Source organism: Melozone crissalis, unplaced genomic scaffold (assembly GCF_028551555.1).
Source record: "Melozone crissalis strain CALT ecotype California unplaced genomic scaffold, PUWL_Pcris_2 ptg000045l_1, whole genome shotgun sequence".
In the NCBI taxonomy this organism is placed as follows: Eukaryota; Metazoa; Chordata; class Aves; order Passeriformes; family Passerellidae; genus Melozone; species Melozone crissalis.
Window position 1 is genome coordinate 23,735,106 of NW_026535823.1, and position 20,821 is coordinate 23,755,926.

Here is a 20,821-nt window from a genome sequence, read left to right on the forward strand (position 1 = left end):
CCAAAAGCCTCTTTAGCCCCAGCAGTGCTGCACCACTGCTGCTTCCCAGAGCAGTGCCAGCAGTCCCTGCCAGGGAGGGCCATGCTGACACCCACAGCAGGGATGCCACGCCGCAGGAGACTCAGGGATAATCCCAGTACTTCAGGAGATGTGGGGCCAGGGCTGCTGTCACAAACCATCTCCTTCTGCATCCACACTGCTGCTGAGAGCCAGGGCAGCCCTTTGGCTGGAGAGACTGCTCACACCAGGGAAGAATCCCTATGCTCCAGCCCTGCTTCTTGATCTCCTCCCCAAGCATCTGCTGCTGACCACTGCCAGACACAGGGGAACCCGGCCGTTCTGTTCCCAACCAAGCCCTCGAAGCCTTTAGAGATGCTGTTACTATTTATGAAAATAGGGTCAGGATCCTGCTGTCATAGCTCCTTCCTGAGCTGCAGCGTCACCCGTGCTGTTGAGGCAGCTCTAGGAAAGCCCTCAGGAATGTGACCACTGGGACTCAATGACAGACAGGCTCCGAGTCCCAGCCACTAACACAGCTCTGGAGTAAAATCAACCTCCCCCACCCGTGTGTCCCTGTGCCCACCTCCCTGGGCAGCCCCATCTTCCAGTTCCACATACACTGCAGCCACCACACCCCTATTTCACTGTGCCACCACACCACAGCCACGGCTGAACAACTGCAGCCCCACACAGCCATGTCTGGCCGACACCACAGCCCCCACCTTTCCAGTGAGGTGTCCTCCCCTCACTGAAGAGCAGAAGAAGCAATGGATGAGGAGGGCAGTGCTCTCCTTCAGCACTGGAACTGGACCTGGCACGTCCTGAAGAGGAAGGGGCTGGTGCAGCCAAGCTGCCCTGCCAGCACCTGGCTCCCAGCAGAGCCCACGGGACAGCGAGATGCATTCCCCACCCCCAGCGCAGAGCCTGCCCACAAGACATCCTGCCATTGCCAAATCCTCTTCCCCAGGAATTCATAACTGGATTCAGACATTCCCAGCCTGTTACTTATTTCAATACTTTCAGCTCTCTGGAGTAAAGGGACATCCTGTCTTAAACCTGCTGAGCCTCACGGCAAAGCAACATCTGCTTGGAAGGCTGACCCAGCCCTGGAGGGTTGCCTTCCCATCTCAGCAAGATCCCAAACATACCCTTGCACCCACAAAACACAGCCAGCTCACAGCAGAGCCAGGAGCACAAAAAGTTGCTTAGGCTAACCACAGCTCCCATTCCCACTTCAGAAGTGTTGCAAGATTTTTAGGCCTTGGAAACATTTTCTTCCTACTCAGGGCATTTTTAGGTTAATGGTTCATCAAACCTCAGTCCAGGAAAACTTGGTGTGGCCTACCTCTGTGTGGGTGTGGGAATGGGTGGGGGAAAAAACCCTCCTGGGCATCAGGCCTTCCCACAGTGTTTGCACCACAGGCTCTGGGCTGAGCTGGGAGCCATCAGAAACAAGCCAAAAAACCAGGCAGGCAAGGGAAAACATCAGCAGTGCCTCCTTCAGATACAGGGAATGTTCATCAATGCCCTTTAAGTCATCCTTCCACATCCCTCTTTTCTATAGGGAATGTTGAGAAACTGAGACATGACTAGAAACAACTACCCATTCATCTTTATCCTGTCTAGTTTTACTAAGTTTTTATGATTTTTCAGAGCCTAAGTCACAGAAAATTTTTATTATTAAAAAAATGGACAGAAAGATAACAGAGCAAAATTTCACTCTGCACCCTTTCCCAGCAAGTACACCAGCAGTTGTAAAACACCTCCAGTTCCCTTCTGCCTCTGAGATACCCCACAGGGAAGACAGCCCACTGTGAGCCACTGGCAAATAACTTCCAGCTTAAGCAAAGCACAGCACATGGGAACCTTTCAAACCATGGCACTGCAATGAATTTTAGAGACAATGGATGCTTGAGCTGTGTGAGGGCTGTGACTCAAAGTGGACAGTGATGCAGATGAAGATGCTCGCTCTTTCCACATGCCCCCAACAACATGGTCAGGATGAAATCAGCAGCCTCATACACCACTGAAGATACTCCTCAATCTCAGAAAAGCTGGCTACTATCAGAGGAGGGCTAGCCAAAGAACCTGAATGTTATGTAGTGGGATTGGTCCCTTGAGCTAAAGCAGACTGAGTCAGGCTTGAGAGAAGCAGGAGATGAAGAGAGCTCCACAAAGGGAAGGCAATGCACCTTTCCATGTCACCCAGGGGTTCAGGGAAAGAACAGGGCTAAGCTCCACTCTGCCCCATTTCAGAGGGCATAGCTTAAAAGTACTCTAAAAACCCCACTGCTCGTTCTTGGTCACCCTCACAAGCACTTGCTTTGTGCCTGTTGTGGGTGAGTAATATTTTCCACAGAGGTGGCAAGTGAGCAGAAGCAGCACACTAGACGCCACCCAAGTTCACCAACATGCTCTGTCACACACTGGTTTGCAGTTCCCCTCCACCAAAACTTGCCAGAGCTTTTGAGGTCTGACCTCATCACGAGCCAAAGGGGCAGAAGAGCACACTCCATTGTCCCACTCATCACCTTTCCTAGAAGGTATCTGGTTAAAACAGGCACTTCTTCCCTCACCCATTCTCCAGTCTCCCAAAGTCATCCCCTAATGCAACAGGAGGCCAATCAAGGTGAAGCAACATGGCAAAAGCCACAAAAGGAGGTGACTGGGGACAACACAGGGACTGGAGCCTTCTGAGTGCACTAAAAGCATCTGTCAGTGATACCAGCTAACCTCAAAGACAGCCTAGTGAGACCCTCAGCTTCTCAGTCCAAGTCTTTAGAGAGCTCAGCTGACCTCAACTTCCCAACACACCATGACAACATTTCCAAGTGGAATTTACAGCCTGATTTTTCTACTTTCAGGCCAGATACTCCTTGTTTTAGCAAGTACCTTAAGGATGACAAGGCCACATCTTACAGATGAAATAATGCAGGCTTAAAAGAGGGGAGGCTCAATACAGAAAAGATACTTCCCAACAGGGAAAAAAAAAAAAAGTAACTTTTGCCTCAAACATACCAGACACAAGGGACAAATTAAAACGGAAAACCATAAAATGCTTGCCCAGCTCCTTTTTTTAATCCTTACATCTGCTGCTTTACTGTAAAGTTCCATCTACTGTGTATAATTAGATATATGTTCCATGATTCTAGTCTATACAGATTTGAGACTTATCCACACAGTTTTTAACCCCAAAGAAGTTTTAACTGGACCAAAAGCTGCAGTTACAGCACTGCCTCGCTCAAAGTTCTAAGGGGTGCTGGATGAAAGTTTCAGCCCATGGTCTAAAGACTTGTGCAAGGCAAGAGGAACACACCAGCTTATTGCTGCCCACCTTAAGCTCCTGGAAGATTTAAATGCTACACAGCATCCCCTGACTACTCTCCAGATCCCACATTCAGGATCACACTGAACTCAGGGCAAAGGTTCCCCTGAACAGCCCTGTGCTCATCCTGGCCCAACTGCAAAACACAAACCAGCCTTTTTGCTGTTTGCTAGGAAAAGATGAAGCTTGGCTGGATTTTCTTCATTAGTTAAAGGGTTATTTCCTTGGAGCTGGGAAACCAGACAGATAGAAGGCCACCAACTCCAGTGTCAAAAATCCAGCAGGCGAAAGAGATACTGGTACTGACCTTAAGAAACTCCAAGAGCAGCAGGTCCAGGAGATGGACATGACCCAGATACCCAAGAGCAAGACAATGCCACGAGTGGGAGAAAGGGATAGAGAGACCAGGCAATGGGTATGCTCTCAATTCACAATCATTGCCCCATGCTAATTGCTTTGGCATGAAGGAGATCTCAATCTCATGCCCCCCACTTTGTAATTCAGCACATAAAATGTGCACAAGGATGGAAGGAAACTGTCTCCACTTACAAGGGAAGGGCTAACCACCCCATGTTTTACCGGGGCAGGGAAAACAGCATTGCTACTGCAAAACACCAAATGTACATCCTATTCCACTCATGACCAATGCTGTGGGCACTCCTGGGAGAAGCTGATCTGCCAGCATCTCCACGAACCATGAGGAAAATCAAAGAGATAAGCAATGCTAGACATCCACCAGCCGAGCTAAGAGGATGAAGCATTTCTCTGGAAACAATCGGGTTCTCTAATAACAGGGCTGCAGCAGCGGCGTGAAAGGGAGGGAGGAGGAGCAGGCGGGGAGAAAGGGACTAGCTGGATATTTATCCCATCCTCATCTTTGTGTTATCAGTACCCCGGTATCAGCATTGTTCAAAATGGCTGCTTAGATGGTTGCCAGCAGCAACAACAGAATCGGTCCATCTGCTGGCATTCTCCTTAATCTATCTCAAACACTCGTCTTCTTTTTAAATGCACACAGGGGAAAGAAGGGGAAAAAAAAGTCTGCCTTGTACAAAGAAACAGAATCCTTCTATAACAGAGCCTTTTAACTAGATTTTATGCCACCCCTGTTTCCAGGACACACAGACAAAAGTTAATTTTCCGATAAAAGAACCAGTGTAAGGTGCTTTTTTGTTATGAGATCAGAAAGCAAATGAAATTTGAATTGTCTGCAGTGGCATGTATCTGACAAAGATTAATTTAAACAGATATTGTCTCTGAAACCAAAGTCCATTGAGCGGCTTCACAGCCTATCAACCATGCGAAAGCATCTCCTTAGCAGCACTGCTGACTCCACCACTTTCTTTAAAAATGGCTTAACCTATTTCTTGTAAGATAAAAGGTCATATATAGTTCTATTTTACAAACCCATAATAGCCAAAGCCACACCAAGCGAGGACAATCGGGAGAAAATAATAACGGGGGGGGATTTCCTCCCCCTTCGCAGACAGATGCTTGACACTTGCTGGGCATTTTTCAAAGCACGCTGGTAGCGAGCGGCTGCAGCAGCGCCGAAATGTTTCGACACCCTCAGAACAGAATAAAAACCACGGGGCCTCTGCAGGTCGCTGGTGCAGGATGCAGGAGCCCACCCCAGGGTGGAGATGCTGCAGCAGGACAGCCCATGACCAACATCACGGGATGCTCCCCTCGCTGGGATATAAAGCCACAAGGCTGCAAGGACAAGAGCAGGGGCTCCAGCTCCCTTGGTCACTGGGCCAAGCAGGCAGGGGCAGGCAGGAGGAAAGACCCGCTGCTCCCTGGGTGCTCACTCACCCCCCAGCCCCTCTCTGAACACTGGGGTATTATTTCTCCTTTTAATCACAAGAAACAGATCTGTGCATGCCATCAGCGGGCTGTGCGGACGGGGACAGCTGCTCAGACTTCAATGGGACACACGCACACACACACAGAGGGGGGAAAAGCTGCAGAAATCCGAATCCTGCAATTTCTTCCCTTTTTATTTCCAGTTTATAAGGAGCACCGCAGGGAAAACGCTACCAGACAGTTTCAGAGCATTTGATATAGCAACGATCCAGCTTTGGGAAAAGAACGAAGGAGAAGCAAAATAAAAGATGACAGCCAAAAGCACTTTTAATATAGTTTCAGTACTTTCAAGAGAAAGCTTCTGCACACAGAGCAGCCAATGAACTGTTACCAAAATAAACACAACTGGTTTTAAAAAAAAATTAAAAATGTCTTTCTGATGATAAAGAAAATCAAAAGAGATGAGAATTAGTGAGTGAGACAGAAAATGCATTTATTTTTCATCCTCCAGACACACTTTTAATTTGGCACCCAAAGCCATTGTAGCTCATTAATGAAAATTTTACTTATCTCAGGAACTATTTGTTGCTTTGCCACTCCTTTGACAGAGCACTCATCTTCATCAAGGCAACCACACAAGGCTCAGCACGAAATACCTCCTGCCACCCCAGCCTTTAAACACCGTACAGTGACTGATGTCCCAAAGCATCACCAACATGCTGGTATCAGTCAAAGGACAGAGGCCAGGGCCACTGGTCAGCACCCAGACCAGGGGCACAGGCTGCCCTGACCTTGCCAAGGCCCCAGACACGAAGCCTCCGGCGTTCCCACGGGGAATCCCCCGGCTCCAGCAGCTGCGGGGACACTGGCACCGTCTCCAGGTGCAAGGACAGCAGCCAGGCAGATACCACGCTGCATCCTGCTGAGCAAAGCTCAATAATGATTAGCGGCCCCGGTCAAACGAGCTGGGTGGTGAAGGTGCAGGCAGCTCATTACGGGCATCAGTGACAAGCAGGGCATGGCAAGGGGGACACAGACCCCCCTGCCCCATTTTAACCCGGGGCGACAGCAGCAGGACAATTGCAGACAACAAGCTGGACCAATATATCCGCATGCAACCCTTCCAAGCTGGCATCCCAGCAGATCTGCTTCCTAAGCACATTCATGCCTTTGTTTTTAATGAGAGAAAAAAAAAAAAGAGAAGAAAAATCCCTGGCAACACGCACCTACAATGCGACAAGTAAAAGCCCAGGGTTTTATTAATTTGTGCATTACTTTAAATGCACCATTTTACAAGGACTAACCCCAATCCTGCACAAAATCCTAAGCCGTAAGCTTGAGACAAAAAAGCAAATGCTCTTAAAACGCAGCGCTAGAAAATCCATTTTGAGAGAAATGTGGTGGTTGTTGCACAGGTGAATCCTCAGCATTTAATAAAACACACCCACCATACCAATCTAGTGGAATCTATTCATATTTAAACATCAGGATTAAAAGAAAAGAAAAAAGCCTTTGAAAAAAATGCATTTTATTTCTGGGACATTTTATTTTAAGACCATGAAGATGCTTTCCTACCCACATGCCCCAAGAAGGGGTTTTGAAGGACCTGTGCCTGTCTGTGAGATGTTATCAGGACTTTTCCCAACTCCTGGTGCAAAAGCACAAAAGAACTTGGGGGTCAAGTCCATATATCAATCCCTTATGAAGACAGGTGAAAAATGAAATGGGCTCAGCACTTCTCTCCTGAGTGTGGAAGACAGCATCCCCAGGGCCTGGCCAGCTCTAGGGGCAGACAGGGAGAGCTCCCCACTGCCATCCCACATCCTGGCTCCAGATGCTAGATTTGTCCTATTGCACTTATTAGCACAGCCAAGGTTTGGTGTCTTTCAGTTTTTGTTTTCATTGGAAAACAGATCAATTTCTATTGATGCTGACGCCAGAGAAAGCAAAAGCTCAGCAGAGGCAGGAACCAGTTACCCAGAGAAGTCACTTTCCTCCCCTCCAGGACTATGACAATGCCATAACACAACCTGTTCAAGACAGCATCAAACATACAGTAGGACATACTACAAGTTCATTTTTAACACCTCCAAGATATTCCACACCTCCACCTACTTGCAAAATTAAGTCAGTGGGATCAGCCACAGATGAAAAGATTGACAGAGAAGCAGGTTCAACCATCACCTAACTCCTGCTGAGCAAAGCCAGGAGGCCATCCCAGTACCCACCTGTCCGGGTGTCTTCCACTGCCCCACCAGCAGAAACAAGCCCTGAAAAGCAAAGGATCCTTCCCCACCACCTCACCCAGGATGCTACACACAAGTTAGGCTCCTCAGAGAATGGCCAGAAGAACAAAGTCAAAGCCTCACACCCCTGGAGAAACCCCTCAGCCCCAGAAGAAAGTTCACTCTCTTCACGCACAAAGTAGCACCATGCAGCAACAAACCTCAGCCTCACACTGAGAATCCCCAAGCCTGGCCACCTTGAAAGGGTGAAGAGATGCTGCTGCTCCCCTAAAAACCCATGTCCAGCTCCTCACCCACATGAGCTACTCCCAGCCTCAAGAGCAGCAGGAGAAGACCAACATCACTACTAAACACAAAGCTGTCCATGTCACTTAAATGAAAAACCCCTGAAAAACAACAGCAAGCACAAGTTGGCCATGCTGTTCATCTGAGCTAACCCCAGAGAAGAGCAGCTCTCTCACTGGGAAAGGGGAGCACAACATAACCCCCGAATCACCAAGAACTCCATCTCCCCCAGGAACCAGGTCCTCCTCCAAGGCAAGGTTCCAGTATATGCCAAGGAAATACATAACCCCACAAACTCTTCCATCCTAATACTACCAAGATTATTTTTTTAAAACTTTTTTCTTTTCAAAGAAAATTAAAAGCTGACACACCACAAGACAATTCACAGCTGAATGTGACTTTACAGAGCTATCAGACAGACAAGCTCATTTAAGTTTTCCAAAAGTCCTATCTGAGGTTTGAGGGACTAATCATAAAACATCTAACATCAAAGCGAGCGTCAAATAACAGCAAAGCACATTCCCTCACACAAAGCTTCAAAAACAAAGCAAGCAGGCACATGTGGTTTATGTTATTGCAGTTTTAGCACAGTTAAATATTTCCTAAAATATTCTCCCTAGATGTGAGCAAAATGAAAATCTGCTGTGAATGACACGCAACTTGGAAGCTCAGGACTAAGCTTTATAAAGCACAGGTGAGCTGAGAACAAACTCCTACTGCCAGCTCAAGTCAGAAACTAGGACTCATACTCTGAAAACTGTTTCAAACCTATTTATTCTTAAAGCCAACACTAAATATTTTATTTCTTGTGCTTTATTTTTCAGGTCTCTGGCCTCCAAGTTAGTATCATTTAATTAACCACCTAGTTCAAAAGACATCCCAGCCTCAGAGGATCTGTTTATACTCTTTGAAAAAGACTCAAAAGCCAATAAATAAATCTGCTTAAAATAAAAGGTTAAAATTCCAGCTGTCATCCCAGCTCTCCCTGCACTACCAGCAAGAAACTCTGGTGGTTTTCATCATCTTCTTTTTCAGTTTCTATAATACAGTCCAGAACAGGCTCAAGAAACACCTCACCTATGAGGGAGCAGCAATAAACAGATTGTAAGTTCTAACGCCTAATAATACTTTGTTTTAATTATATATGTTAAGAAAAAGATAATTAGAAACCTAAAGAGCTTAATGTATATTTAAAATGTACAAGAGTTTCCATCATGATAGGGCTAATGAACCTCTGCCAGGTCCTTTTATGTGGTTTAAAGTATTTTAATACATAGGGTAGGATCCAGTAATCTACCCATAAAGAAAAACAAAGTAAAAATTAATTAGCAAATTGGATACATGTTGTACAACAAGCATCCCACACAAAAACTAAAAGGATACAGAAAAATTAAACTCCCTCAGCAGCACTCAGACACAGGACACCAGGATTTAACCTGAAAAAACCTTTCACATCCCATGGCGTTCCTTCCAAACCTGCTCCTGCCAGATACAGCTTTAAACCCAGACCCAGGAGGAGACCAATCTTTACACAAAACAAAAGCAACCACAATTCGCCCTAGAGAGCCCCATCAAAGTGTTTTCCCCAAAATAAACAGCTCTATAAAGCAACACACCACTGGATATAAATTTATACTCTGCTCCGTACCACGTCACAGGGGCAGGAAACCAAACGCTTGCCTAAACGTGAGCATTTCTAGGGGAAAAGGAAAAAAGAAGCTTAAAACCTAAAAATAGTTTGGAAAAAAAAAGCTAGAAGTGGTTTCAACCACATTGGAAATCATCAGTATTTTTACCTCTGAAGCTACATTTCAACAGGCATCATTACAAACATAGACCAACACTAGCTGAAAACTGAAGTGTAATAAAAAGCTTCCAAATCTGAACTCCTCCAATTAAAATACATTTACAGATATCATTTACAGGTGTCAGGTCTTGCTTAACCTCTGCCCAGTCAGAAGGCTGTTGAAGCAAGGTTAAAAAAACGCCAGCACCTACATGACCAGCATAGATACCAGACAAGGAAACATGGGAAGGTACTCATGACTGACCTGCAAAGCATCAGATAAAATATCCAGAATTAATTGCAGGTTTGAAAGAAACAGGCTCCTTCCAAGTGTTTACAAAGCCAGAGCATTTTAAAGCCCTGCTTCATTGTTATTCTAACAGCAAAAGTAAATTCTGCCTATGTACTTATGGCCGGACCGCATACCTTCCCATCGGGGCACAAAGGCTTATCTGTGGGTAAGGAGCACATACCGTGTAGGTTCCTAAGCGGCTGCTTACAATCCAAAGAGCAACACAAAGCCCGATGCTTCCTCTCCCTAAGTCATTGTAAAACCAATGAAAAAGCAGAATTCCCCCCTAAAACTACCCGGGACATTTGCCCACCCATCAGCATCCGAGACCACTCGAGGGCAAACCATATTATACCATACTGGGGAGCACAGGCGAGAAACATGAATTTGTTCTGCCAGATCACAGCTTACTGTCAAAATCCACCAAAGGTCTTTTCTCTCTCCAAAAACCCAAGAGATAATAGTGTAAAAACTTTTGTTCATAAATATTTATGCAAGTGAACTTGTTAAAAATTAACCGCTGTCGTTAAAGGTTTTGTATCCTTTAGGATTCCCGGCATGCAGTGCAGTTGCATGCTTTATATTAAGCCTGGCATTTCTGCATTCCTTTCCTGCATGCTTTTGTCATTTGTCTAAAAATTAAAAGAAAAAAAACCCACACACCACACACACACAAAGACGGGATCTGTACACATAATAATAAAGCAGTTTTTAAGAAGACAAAGATGCCTGTGTTCAACATCCAAGATCTTTCTTTGAGCAGGGGAAAAAAAAAATCAATTTAATGACTCCAGTGAGATCAGGGTTTAAGCCTCGTTTAAGTTTTACTAAGCATGAAGGAATTATTCGTTGATAATGTGGCACATATATTTTTTTCAGACCTGCCAGCTTTATAAGCACGAAGGAGCCAGAGCCTGAAGCACTTTGTGCCCATAAGCACAACCCTTACCCCTCCACACTATCCTCCATTGCCAGAAGGTCATTCCTCCTGGATTTTGTCTGTCAATTTTTCAAAAGGATTTTTCCAACCACACAGAGAAGGAATTTCACATCTGTACTGTCCCTATTTTTTTCACAGGTCTGAGTCAGAAACACAACTGTACAAACATCTGATCTTTATTAACAGAAAATCTCAACTGAGCAAACCTCAGGTCATGGCACCGGGAGCCGGTGGTGTCCGTTAAAGGGATCCTTAGAGGGGAACAGTAGTTTTGATTTACTGCTGGAGAGCATCAAGGAAGCCAGGGTTGGAGTTTTTATTTTTTCCCAAGACATAATGGTTCCCAAGTTCCTATCTTAATTGCAAACACACACAGCCACAAAGTGTTTGTGTCTCTGGTGGCTGGAGCTCTTCCACCTCACCTTCCAGAGGCATCCACAGGATGGATGTGGAAAGTTGGCGGAGGACATCTCAGCCTTGCCTCCCGTCTATAAACACACAGCCCTTCACAGCCTTTTGTTTGATGTAAATTTTCCTCCTCCAGCTCAGGGCTGCAAGGCTGTGACGTGGCTGCTCCTGGGACAAAAACAGAGGCGTCTGACCCCGCGTCACCCACCCACTGCCATGTGAAGAAGAGCCACACCACAGCCAAGACCCAAACCTTCCCCCCACCAGCTCCAAAGGCAAATTCCCATGGCGAGCATCCCGCACGCCCCTTTCGGGCTGTGGACACGGGAGATAAATCACCCACCGACTTTGCGGCGAGCGCTTCCAGAACGTGCTGCTTCATCTAAAAAGCTGACGGCTCCGAGGACAATGAGCGCGAGCTCTGGTTTCAGAGCTGGGGAGACGGTTTGGACTTGTCAGGGAGGACATAGAACACCAGAGCCAGGACCATCCTCTCCCTTCTCTGGCTTGCCCGGAGCAGCAGCAGGAAGTGCAGGGAGACAGGGCAGATGGGATGCTGGATACCAGCACTGGACATCGCTTTGGGATGGGACTGCTCTGCTTCGTGTCCTGCATGCACCTGACCCCAGCGCTCACCCACATCCTTCACAGAATTGGATAAAGGCTCATCAAAGCTATGTTCCAAAGACAAATAAATTTAAAACTGATTTTAAAAGAAAATTCCTTTGTACTGAACGAGTCCTGGGTTTAGGCAACTGTCACCTCTGCCTCCCACTCCCACACCAGCTCACTGCATCCACACCTTGGTGGGTAGGTCATTAAAACATCAGCCTCAGCAAGCTATTATCTTCCCTCCCCCCTAATTTTAAAGTTCCTGAAGAGCTACTCCTCTCCTTCTAAAAAATAATTTGGTTTTGAGTTTCACAGTATTTTAAACAGAATAATTAATCATCTTAACGCAGCCCTTACAAAATATTAATTCACGCCAAAAAAAAGGCTATAATCATATCCTCAGAGAAAAACCTTTTGTGCTTCAGGAATTTTCACTGCATGTCCTCAGAGGTGGGAGGAGAATTCTTCTGCTGCCTCCTATTCTCACATCTCAAATGGAAAATGTTTTGATAATGCTCTTCTGAATGTAAACTGTACCAAATGGGATTTTTATTATTTTTTTAAGCAGCTTTTTTTTCCCCAAAAGGAAGAACGGCTCTTTAAATAAACAGAGCGAACTACCCATTCCTTACAACAAAAACCACCCTCCCTTCACTCATTCACGCCATACCCTGGCACAAAATGAATTTACATTTCGCATTTGCAAAACAAATTCTCGCCTAATGTCATTTTAATGGGAACGCGCATTTCAATCCCTTCCAATAACAACGAGGAGCGGCTTATTCTATGTAAAACACCCCAATTTGTTTTCCTTTAAATATATGCGGATTTCAGACGGGGACAGGGGCTGGAAGGACAGGGGAAGAGGAACATTTCCTCTCCGGCAATCCCCCTCCGCCAGCGCACACAAAAGCCACCTGCCCATGGAGAGAAAACACGATGCCATTATTCCCATCGTCATTCCCACGGCCCCTTCGACACCGAACGAGCGTGAGAAGGCCGCGCGCCTCCGTCCCCGACACGCGCATCACGCCAGGTCACCGGTGCCACCCGCGGGTCCACCCAACTTGTCACCCCCGCCGCTCCCCTCGCTCCCCCCGAGCCGGCCCCGCGGGACGTGCCCTGCAGGGGCTGCGAACAGGAAAGCGGGGGCTGATGCCACCCCTAGAGATGCTCCAAGCAGGGAAAGCCCCTGATGGAGAGGACAAAGAAGAACGCTCGGAGCTGTTGGAGAGATGCGTTATGTTTATAAGCCCGTCTCCCGGTGGAAAGGACAGGACCCCCGTGGGGGCGCGGGTGGGGGTGCTCAGGCGGGAGAGGGACAGCGGCTGAGGGGTCGGGGAGGGCAGCAGGGCTGCGTGCCCTCCGTACAACCCCTCGACGGGCACTTGGCGGGGGGAGAGTGGGGGCGAAGAGGGGTGGTCTTTATTTTCCCCCTCGGATGGACGGACGGCGTCCAAGCTGCGGGCAGCTGCCGGTGACCCCCGGGCAGACGCACCCCAGGAGGCGGGGGGAGGTCACCCTCGCCCTCCCACCCCCTTTAAACCCCAAGCCGGCATCTTCCCGAAGGAGCGCACGGCAGTCCCTGCCCCCGGGGCAGGATTTTCCTGTCAAACCACAACCGCGCCAGACAAAAGGCTTAAGTGCAGGAGGGGACGGGGAGGAGGGGACGGGGACGGACACAGACGAGCCCCCGGGGGCCCCGTCCCGGCACTCACCGACTTGCAGCACGTTGTCCACCGCGCCGGTCTCCAGCAGGCGGATGCCGCGGCGGAAGGGCAGCCCCTCGCCCTGCGGCGCGGCGGGGGCGGCGGGCGGCGGGGGCCCGGCGGCGGGGCTCTCCTCGCCGGCCGGGGCGGGGGCGGCGGCGGCCGAGGGTCCCCCCGCGGCGGCGCTGGCGGGGGAGGCGGCGGCAGCGGCGCGGCCGGGCTGGAAGCTGGAGTACATGCAGATCTGCCGCTCGCTGCGGGGGAAGCTCCAGTAGACGATGCGGCGCTGGACGGGCTCGGGGATGCGCTGAAAGCGGCCCTCCACCCGCTCGAAGGCCCAGCTGCCCGCCACCCGCTTGGCCGCCGCGTCCAGCAGCGACTCGGGCTGCAGCAGGCTGCCGGTCCCGCCGCCCCCGCCGGAGCCCCCCTGCCCCGCCGCCGCCGCCGCCGGCCCCGCGGCCCCCGCCGGTCCCGCCGCCGCAGCGGGGCAGCAGCCGGGCAGCGCCGGAGGGGCCCCGCTGGCCCCCGCGCCCGGCCCCGCCGAGCCGGCCCCCGCGGCTCCGGGACGGGGGTGCACGGCCCCGGTGCCCCCCGCCGGGCAGGCCCGGGAGCACAAGCGCTTGGGGCCCGGGGCGCCGGCGGGCAGCGGCGGGCGGAGCAGCTCCTCTCCCTCTCCTCCCTCCGCCATGGCTGCGACCGACTGAGCCGGGCGAGGGGAGGAGAGACGCCGAGGAGGAGGAGGAGAGGGCGGGGACCGGGAGGGGTGGTCCCGCCGGCCGGGAGCCGGCCCCGCCGGGGCGGGACGCTCCGCAGCCCCCCGCCCGCCCCCGCCGCCCGTCGGGGCTCCGCCGCCTGTCGGGGCTCCGCCGCCTGTGGCACCTGCCCGGCTGCCGCATGGGTGGTGAGGGCATGGCCCCGGGCACCGCCCGGTGTCCTCCTGGCCGTGTCCCCGGGCGGGAGCGGGACGCGCAAGGGACGCTGTGTCCCCCGTGCTCGGAGAGGAAGGACCCGCGGCTGAGGGTCCCCGCGGCGCTGGTGGGTGAGGGGCTGGGCAGCCATCCGAGCGCCAGAGCCTGCGCTGAGCCAGCGGGACAAAGGGGCACGGCGGCGCTCCATGGAGGTGGCAGCGCTCCCGCGGGGTGTCGGCGGGATCGGCGCTGCTCCTGCTGCTTGCCCGGTTCAGGCGTCCAGTCTGACCCACAAATCAACAGCCAGCCTCACCCGTAATTCACCTACGGTTTTACATCGAGTAGCAGAGCAGACAGCAGTACCCTGCCCTTCCATGGACATCAGGGTTTGCTTTTTATTTTAAAGCCCTGTAGTGGAGATGCTCGTCCCGCGCATCATGGCAGGGTCCTCGGGCACAGGAACCGCCAGGTCCTTCAGTACACACGGCCTTTGGCGGAGGAGATGAAAAACAGGTACTGCTGGCTTCCAGGAGCTCTCTTGTGCTCTCAGGTGGGATTACATTAAAAGGACATATGAATATATTCAGCACATACTGCCTGAGTTGGCATCCCAAAACCCAGGGAGCTGACCCCTCACCAGCCTCTGCTTTCAGCCAAGAGTGATGGCAGCCCCCCTGGGACCAGCACAGCGTGGGCCTGACGGAGGGAGGGCTGTGGCAACTGAAGTCCACTTCTCTGGGCCTCTACACCCTGACATCACTTTACTGCTGTGTCCAGCAGGACACCATTCCAAGATTTTCCCCAGAAATACATTCCTGGTTTTTTGTCCTGTCTAAATTTAAGTGACAAACCTCTGAGGAAGAGCAGAGCTCGCAGGTCTCCGAGTTCAGTTTTCTTGCTATTATTCTCAGTGCTTTGAGAATCCAAGACCAATTCCTTCCTATCTGCAGTTCAGTCACATCTAAACCATTACCGGTTACTCCCTTGTTGCAGAGATCTCCTATTTATTCTTACTGACAGAGCAAGAGTACATTTCCTGGAATAACAGGGCGATGCAATTAGGGAACAGGAAATAATTATGCGCCTTTGCTCTGCCACGAGATACCTCCAAGCCCAAGGTCTCCTCTGCAGGACACGGAGGGAAGGAATCAGGTCTCAGGCAGGTGGTGAGAGCAGGCAGAGCTACTGCAATGAGAAATCTCCATTTTAGAGAGTAAGCCACAAGCTAATCGATGAAGGTCAGGAAGAGGTTTTCCTTGAAGGCTGAGGTGTTCCTTGCTGCTGTTGGTCTTGTTCAAAGTAATGAGCGCTAGCAGTGGCAGGGACTGGCCTGGGGCAGCAGCTGCACACAGATTTGTTTACGCACAGATTTTCCCCAGGAATCACATCCCCATTTCTTTAACCCTGAAGGCCATTTTGCTCTCTTTAAGAGTTTGCTGCAACAGGAAGCACTTGCCACAGAAGCGCGGCATTTTGTCCATCGCCTCTGCTCACTGTTGTGATGACAGGTCTTGGGGGGACAAAGAAGGGCTTTGTCCACCTCTGCCCCTCCGTGGCTGCACAGAGGGACCTCACAGGGCCGTCCCAAAGCACCCTCCTGGCCCGAGGTGGAGCACACCTTCCTGGCAGAGAACAGCCCAGCCATCTCAAGCTTTTCCGATGCTGGAAGCTGTGGGCTCCGGTGTCACAGAATTTCTGCTGTGTCTCCCTGCAGCTGCCAGGGCTGCTCAGGCAGAGGGTGAGGCTGCATGAGAGCTGGGACGTGGCACCCCAGCTTGTCTGGTCCCTCTGTCACCAGTCGCTGCAGAGCTCACCTAGTGACAACCTTGAGTGTCCTTACTTACGTCGTCCCCAGACAGTGCCAATAAAAGGAGTTTAGACTTCAGACCAAGCAGGGATGTTATTCATTACCAATAAGCTGACTTTTCATTGCATAAAACATATAATCGAGTCTCAAATCAAAGCAAGGTTGGTGCAGTGGCTGGCCAGCCTGTCTCTGGGGGGTAAACATGTTATTTCAAAGAAAAACCAATCTATTTTTCCTCTCTCTCTTCATTCAGAACATTTGTTGCTCCCCATTCCTCCCCATATTTCCCTGTGCCTTTCATCGCTGCCTTGATTTTGCAAGGGGGAGAGCTCTCCTCCTCCCAGGGAACATGGACAGACCTCTTCTCCCTGGGGAAGGATGCAAAATGTCAGCCTCCAGCCCAGCCCCTGATGCTGCTCATTCAGAGCCTGGAACCAGGTACATCAATAATTCACTGCACGCTTTCCTGAGCCCAGCCATTTGCTGAGCCACTGGCAGCCCTGGTTCCCCTCCTGTTTTCAGGACTGTTTGGTCAGGGTCTGCCTGTGCTGCCACCCACCAGCTCCAGCCCTTCTGGCCTCATCACTGGTGTTATCCATCAAGTGCTGATTTCTCCTGCTGGCTCCAGGAAGTATTTTATTTTGAGTCCCTGGCTAGAAAATTGACTGACCAAGGGGCTGGAGCCCCAAGGGCCCTAGACCACAGTGAGGCAGCAGTGCAATGCAATATCTTCAGAAATTTTTTGGGTGCCAGCTCAATCAGAAGTCCAGCTTTAAGGTGCAGGTCCTGTGGAGTAAGAAAACTGCTTTCATCTTCCTAGAAATTAAATTCGAGGACTATAAAAAGGAGAAAGGACAAGGGTGCCGAAGAGATGCCTCTGTGGGCTTCCCAGCACCTGTGCTTTGTTTTATGGCAGTCAGGGTAAGTGATGGCTGGTGCCACATCTCAGCCCAAGGGGATGTCACCTCCTTGGCTGCTCCCACCTGCACATCTCCATGTAGCTGCTCTCCTCTCTCCCCATCATGCCCAAACTCCATTCCTCAGCGGAAAGACTGCCCTTCTCTGGCCATCCTCCCCTCTCTTGGATGCTCCTATGCTGCTTTGACATTGCTGTGACTCTTACCAGTCAATGTTGTGCTCCCACTAACACGAGTGACACTGTGGAGCCTTTAGAGATGACAGCAGAGCTTTGCAAGGCCCAGGGAGCACCAGGGAAGTCTATGGTGACAAATGAAGGTACACAAGGGCAGAAGAAGCTTTATGGGCAATTAATGATGGGAAAGGAACAGCGTAGCAGAGTGCAGGCAGACACCAAGCTCCTGCTCCAGCCATCCAGAGGATTTGCTGCTCCAAAGCAGTCAAAGACAGGCTTATCAGCAGCCACGCTCCCTGCTACAGCCCCCATTGTACAGTGCTCACTGTGAGTGAGGCTGTTTCTGCCTTTCCTATGTTGCTGATGCTGTTCAGAGCAGAGGCAGAAGGGAAAGGACACAGGGAGTAACTGCAGCTCCCCTGCCTTAATGCATTTGGGAGCAGAGGAATCTATTGGCCAGGACAATTATCCCTTAGCACCCCCACAGATCCAATGTCCAGGACGAGACAGAGAGTGTTGTCTTATGAAATATTTGGCCTTGCAAGCAAGAGGAGGGACACCTCGATTTGGTTGCCCATGGAGTTTAGCACCATTTTTAGATTTTCCAGTGCCCAGTAAGGTCTCCAACAAAGCACAGACTGGAGTTGGAGCTTTTTGCTGTCAAGCTGTTCAAATCCCCTGTGGATTCTCCACTGATTCATTAGCACTGAGTTATTGCTGTGCTCCTCTTCCAGCAGGGACTCTAATAAAGTGGCTTTTTGCTAGCCAGCCAGTTATTTTATGAAACTTTCCAGAACTGACAAGCTCAAAGACCTCCTTCAGGTGTGACTGCAATTGTCTGTGTACTCAAAAGAGAAATGCAAGGACTGAAAGTACCATCTCTCCTCTCCAAGCACAGGCTGGATTCCAAGATCAGGTGTGGGATGGCTGTTCTAACCCTCATGTCAATCCAGGAACAGCTCCACTTGCCTGTGTATCCCCGTGGTTGCTCAGGCTGGGATGATGCAGACCCAGACACCCCCTTGTACCCAGACGGAGATTTCTGGTCGTCAGAAGCTGTTGTTCCCTTTCCCCCACACATGATGTTACATCCTTGGCTTGCCAGGGCTGCCTTCCCCCAGCCCCTGTAAGATTAACAACATGCTGAGCTTCTGTCTTGCCATGAAGATTTCAGCACCCTTCCAGCAAATGCATTTGCTGTGCAGACAGCCATTAAGCACAGAGCAGCTGCAGGGTGAAGACCCTTGGCTTCCAGGAGGAACAGCCACCTCTCCAGCATGGAGTCTACAAGCACAGGATGCTCCAGAAAGTTACTCAGACCTGCACTGGAGAGATGTCCACCCCAGCCAGGCTGGCTGTCTCAGGGCTGAGCTCAGCAGGAAACAACCCTCTTGGGCCACCACCTCCCCCTTTCAGCCACTGAAGTTCCTTCCCCTGAATTAGGGATGCTAAAATAAATGGGGGATCATTTTTTCAGGCTACAAGAGATGAATAAATGATGACAAAAGCAAGGGGTAAACAATGCTTCTGTTAGCCTTTATTATGGGGTCTGCCCTGGCTTTGGAGCACGAGTGGATCACAGGGTCCAGCTGGATGGGAAGCTGGAGTCAGGCATTTTGGCAGCTCTACAAAGCTGTGGTTCCTCAGGTGCAGTGGGTGCCATCACTGTCACATCTGCCATCATCCCAGGCTGCTCTCAGCAGCTGGATTTGGGAACCCAGCATCACAGCCAATCTGTTTCCAGGAGCGGCGTGTGCAGAGACACATGGCAAATCACCCCTCACACGGCAGAAAAGGATTATCTTGCTGTCTGCTTTCCTGGCAGGAGGGCAGAGGGGACCCTGAATCTCAGCAAAGCTCCTACAAACACAAGGACCAGGGCAAGATCCAGTCTCAGCACCTGCACGCACGAGCTGGCCTGGTGAGATGTGTCTCTCCCAGAGTGTGGGTTGGGCTTTTTCTGCTCACACTGGGCTCTTTCAACCCCCTGATCTCAGCTGTAAATAACAGAACCAGACTGTGCTGGCCAGACAAAGAGAGGAGGTGATGCCACAGAAAGCCACGCAGGGGTGAGAGCCTTGGTATCCCATGGGGCTGGGGCTCCAGCTCTGTGTCCCCCAAATCACTCTGGACCCACCAGGAGGGAGGGAAAGAGCTGGGATGTGTCCCTTGTACGTCAACAAATGGCCATGGAGTGGCTTGAAGGCCTTTGGAGAAAGGAGAGAGGTTACAGGAGGAAGCAACAGGAGAGGAAAACCTGGTGTATGCAGCTTTGCTCTGAAGTCAGAGGCACCTCCACCCACTGTCCCTGGGGATTGCTTTGGGATGACTCTGCTCTCCCTCTGCCAGCAGACAGAAGATGGGGCATGCCAAGCAACCGGGCTTTGAAAAGCAGGGATTGGACTCTGCCCTGCCCAGCCTGGTCCCATGGTTGATGCTGAAGAAGGAGATGGGAATGAACGTGGCCAAAATCTGACTCACTTCTGCAGCCCCTGCATCACTTCCATCAACCCCCCTGCACTGGTGGCCATGCAGGGACCACGAGTCCCTGCTGCTGCCTCATCCCTGCTGCTGCCTCATCCCTGCTGCTGCTTCTCTGCTCTGTCCCATCTCCTTGGGCAACACTACACCAAAATGAATCTGGGCCTCTTCACCAGGGTCATCAGCAAGCTGGCCAAAGCCATGGATGACCTCTCCATGTCTCATTCCCCAGCTCCTAACCCACAATGGAGATAGATGGCTGCCACCCCCAGGCAGCAGCAGCCACCCTGACCCCAGAAAAGCCAGAGGGGCCCGGCTGGGCTGGACTTGGGGGACAAAAATGCAGCCGCCTGCATTTATTTTGCCTAACAACAGTGATCCCTCTGTATATTTTCATTCTGTTTTCCTAGGCTCAGCTGCCTCCTCAATGAAATGTTTCCAAAGCAGCCTGGCTTGGCAGCACGCCAGCCCCGGCTGCCAGATGAATGGGCGGAGGAGGAGGGACCCATTCCTCTTCTTGACACAGCATCGCTGCACAAGAGGCCTCTGTTGACATTAGGACTGGCTGTTCCTCCTTTCCCGAGAGGATCTGCCCGGCCCTCCACAGGAGCAGCACACAGGGCCAAGGCTTCATGTGACATCAAACTGACATCTGTCCTCCTCCAGGCTGGTGGCACAGCCATGGGTACCAGGGTACCATGGTGCACCCTCCTCCAGGGTGGTGGCACAGGCACAGATAACAGGGTACCAAGGACTGCTAGAACCTGAGCCAGCCCTTGTTCCTGGCCCTTGGCCCCCAACAGGTGAGGATTCCTTGGAGCTCTCTGACTCTACTTACACCATCACTCTCGAAGACATTGGTGATGTACAGAGCCTGTTTCCTCCCCCAAAACCCCTCTCCACCCCACCCAGAGCAAAGCTCTCCCTCAGCATCGCAGGACTACAGACACTGACACAGGATTTGCAGAGCTCCAGGTTTCTGGCATCTTTAAGGGGTGAATCCTGTTACAGAGGCCCCAAGCATGGCACCCCAAACCCTTCAGGTCTTTGGACAGTAATATATGGAATAGGATCAGTTTCACCCTAAAGCCTTGCCCCTACTCAGTCGTGTAGGACTTCATCC

At 50.9% G+C, this 20,821-nt stretch overlaps 1 protein-coding gene across 1 annotated transcript in view; it reads right to left on the reverse strand.

Moving 5' to 3' along the window:
* Positions 1 to 14,112, reverse strand: part of ZSWIM5 (zinc finger SWIM-type containing 5) — a 97,765-nt gene extending 83,653 nt beyond the window's left edge. Inside the window, exon 1 of the mRNA XM_054285607.1 lies at positions 13,419 to 14,112. Coding sequence (XP_054141582.1) covers positions 13,419 to 14,097 — 679 coding nt within the window. The 5' untranslated portion in view covers positions 14,098 to 14,112. The remainder of the gene's footprint in view (positions 1 to 13,418) is intronic.
* Positions 14,113 to 20,821: the final 6,709 nt, after the last annotated feature.